The sequence below is a fragment of the Austrofundulus limnaeus genome, unplaced genomic scaffold (genome assembly GCF_001266775.1).
Source record: "Austrofundulus limnaeus strain Quisiro unplaced genomic scaffold, Austrofundulus_limnaeus-1.0 Scaffold622, whole genome shotgun sequence".
Classification (NCBI taxonomy): Eukaryota; Metazoa; Chordata; class Actinopteri; order Cyprinodontiformes; family Rivulidae; genus Austrofundulus; species Austrofundulus limnaeus.
Window position 1 is genome coordinate 211,165 of NW_013953024.1, and position 3,076 is coordinate 214,240.

A 3,076-nucleotide genomic window follows, 5' to 3' on the forward strand; every position below is an offset into this window, starting at 1 on the left:
GTTCTGCTGCTATCAAAGCTTCTTTAAAGGCTAATTAGTGAAACCTGCAGGTCTGAATGTAACACAGTACCAGCTGAGGGTTTGCAGTGAGGAACACACTTATCACTTCTTTGCGTGTGTGTGTGTGTGTGTGTGTGTGTGTGTGTGTGTGTGTGTGTGTTTTCAGGTCCATTTCAACACACGGTTTGTAATGAAAACCCTCATGACCATCTGTCCCGGGACGGTGCTGCTGGTCTTCAGCATCTCTCTGTGGATCATCGCTGCGTGGACCGTACGAGTGTGTGAGAGGTCAGTGCACACGTGACACACACCTCAGTGTACATGTATATGTCACCTTGTAAGGACCGTTTAGGACCATTAAACCGGCACACACAACCCTGTGAGGACCCACTGCTCCTCATGGCCAGTCCCATGAGTTTAATTGTTGCTTTTTGAGTTGGAGGGTTGTTTTAGGGTAAGGGTTAGAAAAATAGAATTCAATGCAGTCTTTGTGTGGATAAAATAACATGGACTCTATGTATGTGTGTGTGTGTATGTGTGTGTGTGTGTGTGTGTGTGTGTGTGTGTGTGTGTGTGTGTGTGTGTGTGTTTTCCTGTTCATTATGCCACAGCGTCTCAAGGTTTAATTAGGAATACAAGGAAGTAATAATTACATTGTGCAAAAAAGATGATAATAATCAAATACAGTATGCTCCATCTTGAAAGTTCAATTCCCGAGACTACCAGTCATACGGTTTAATTTGATTCTGTCAAAAGTTTTAATTAATTTTTTTAAATAATAAAAACAGAACAGCACCTTGAAAAATGATCATTTCCATCCAGTAAAGGAAGAATGTTGAGTGCAGTGCTTGACATGTCAGGTGCCAGGTGTGTAGCATGTAGCATCATTAGCAGCTAATCTTCAAACTAAGCATAAAAATGTTAATATTTAAAGATAAATACAAAAAATTACTATTTAAATAAGATAGAGAAAGTATTTGCTATTTGTTGTTTGACTAACTTCAAATGGTATTTATAAATTTACAAATCGATCAAAGAAAGGATTTTATTCTGAAAGTAGTAAATTACAAGTATCCCAAGTTTGCCACAAATAATCCCACCCACCTTCAGATTAAACCAATAGAAACTAACAGATTTGTGTCCCACTAGAGGAGAAGAGGACAAGACACAGACTGAGTGACAGTTTATTAGCAGTTAGCGTTAGCTTCCACTATTTTTTATCTAATGTTAGCAGAGCCAAGATTTTTTTTAGCAGATTAGTGTTTATTGACCTAATGTCTTCCTCTGAATTTAAAAAAATCTGTTTTTATTTAAGAAAAACAAAAAATGCATCTTTTCCTTCTTCATATCAATATTACATTTCAGTAAAATGACTGATCTTTGATTCAGCAAACATAAAGGAAGTCTCTGTTAACCACTAATCTCATTATTCTGCCATGTTTAAAGGCTGATGACAATTTTACGAGACATTACTGATGCACCATTATGTGGACGACAAAAAGAGACTCGCTCTTCTGATGAGTTTCGTGCTCTTTGGAGATAATCTCTGGGATAAAAGAAAATGTCAGTTGATTAATAAGCTTGATTAAATACATGGTGACCAGGCTGCTTGAGGCCTGGCTCCAAATTTAGCTTTAGTTGGTGTTTCCACTTCAAATATAAGTAAATAAAAATATTGATAACTAGATACCGTGTAGTGGTAACACAATGACCCCTGCAATCACCAATGCAGCTGGACTCAGAAGTCTACTCATACCAAACTTCATGCTGCTACGTGCATCCCAAAATTGATTGATTTTTTTTTTTTTTTTGGGAGGGGGGGCGTCATTGGTGGGCCTGATGGATAGCCCTTCATCAGAGCTAAACAAACAAAAAAAGAAATCTGAAGCTTCTATGTTGAACAGTTTCTGAGTTATAAGCATTTTTGCATGTCCTGACACCCCCTCTTTAGACAGAGCCCCCTCCTCAAATATGTGGTCTATCGTAAAACCGTTGGCTGGTGCAGTGTAGGTCAGACTCATCTACAGTCCTGACTAATTTCATGGGGATTGGTGCAGCTGTTTTTGTGCTACTGTTGACCAAATATCGCTGAAAAAAGAAGAAAAAACAAAACTGTATGAAAACAATAATAATAGTATATAATATATATCAATGAATATGCCCCCCCTCATGTGCGGGGGTCATATTGTTATGAGTCCTGCTTCGCCTGCGTATTATTATTGTCAAAATAATAAGTTTAAAAAATTTCAGTGTAAGAACTTGGAGCTCCAAAATTTTAGAGTAACACCTTGTTTCAATGTCTTTATGAGAGAAAATACAGTGTTTCTGTATTTACTGCAAACTTTCAAGGCTAAGTTTTTCAGATTTTCTAATGAAAAGCTTTTTTTTCATTTTATTTTTTTGATAAAACAACTTTGTCTCAAATCTGCACTGAGTTTGGTTTCTATGGGAACAGTGTTGCATATAGAGCAGGGATGATAGAGTAACAATCGTGTTCGGATCAAACAAAGATGTAAAACACGTGTTTTAGTTTTGACTCCCACACTTTCAGACAGAACTAATGTTCCCATTGTTGTTACTTTTTTATTAGTTTTGAATTGCAGGATTGATTAAGAGCAGTTTTATTCTTGAAAGAAGGAACATAAATTGAATGCACTGACAGTAAAGAGGATGATGCTCCTTTGAACCAGTTCTTATTTATGATCTTATATGTGTAGAGAGTGTGAGTGAGGGAGGAAATGAGGGAAACCCTGGTTCTCTAGGGCCACTGTCCTGCATGTTTTAGATCAGTGGTCCTCAACCCTGGTCCTTTAGGGCCAGTATCCTGCATGTTTTAGATCAATGGTCCTCAATCCTGGTACTCAAAGGTCACTATCCTGTCTGTTTTAGATCAGTGGTCCTCAAACCTGGTCCTTTAGGGCCAGTATCCTGCATGTTTTAGATCAATGGTCCTCAATCCTGGTACTCAAAGGTCACTATCCTGTCTGTTTTAGATCAGTGGTCCTCAAACCTGGTCCTATAGGGCCAGTATCCTGCATGTTTTAAATCAATGGTCCTCAATCCTGGTCCTTTAGGG

General features: G+C 38.0%; 1 protein-coding gene across 1 annotated transcript in view; it reads left to right on the plus strand.

Moving 5' to 3' along the window:
• The window catches only part of kcnn3 (potassium intermediate/small conductance calcium-activated channel, subfamily N, member 3), a gene marked incomplete at both ends in the record, with an annotated part of 110,578 nt that overhangs the window by 77,485 nt on the left and 30,017 nt on the right, over window positions 1-3,076 (plus strand). The window contains 1 exon segment of the mRNA XM_014027203.1: window positions 167-288. Within this exon segment, the coding sequence (XP_013882657.1) occupies window positions 167-288 (122 nt within the window).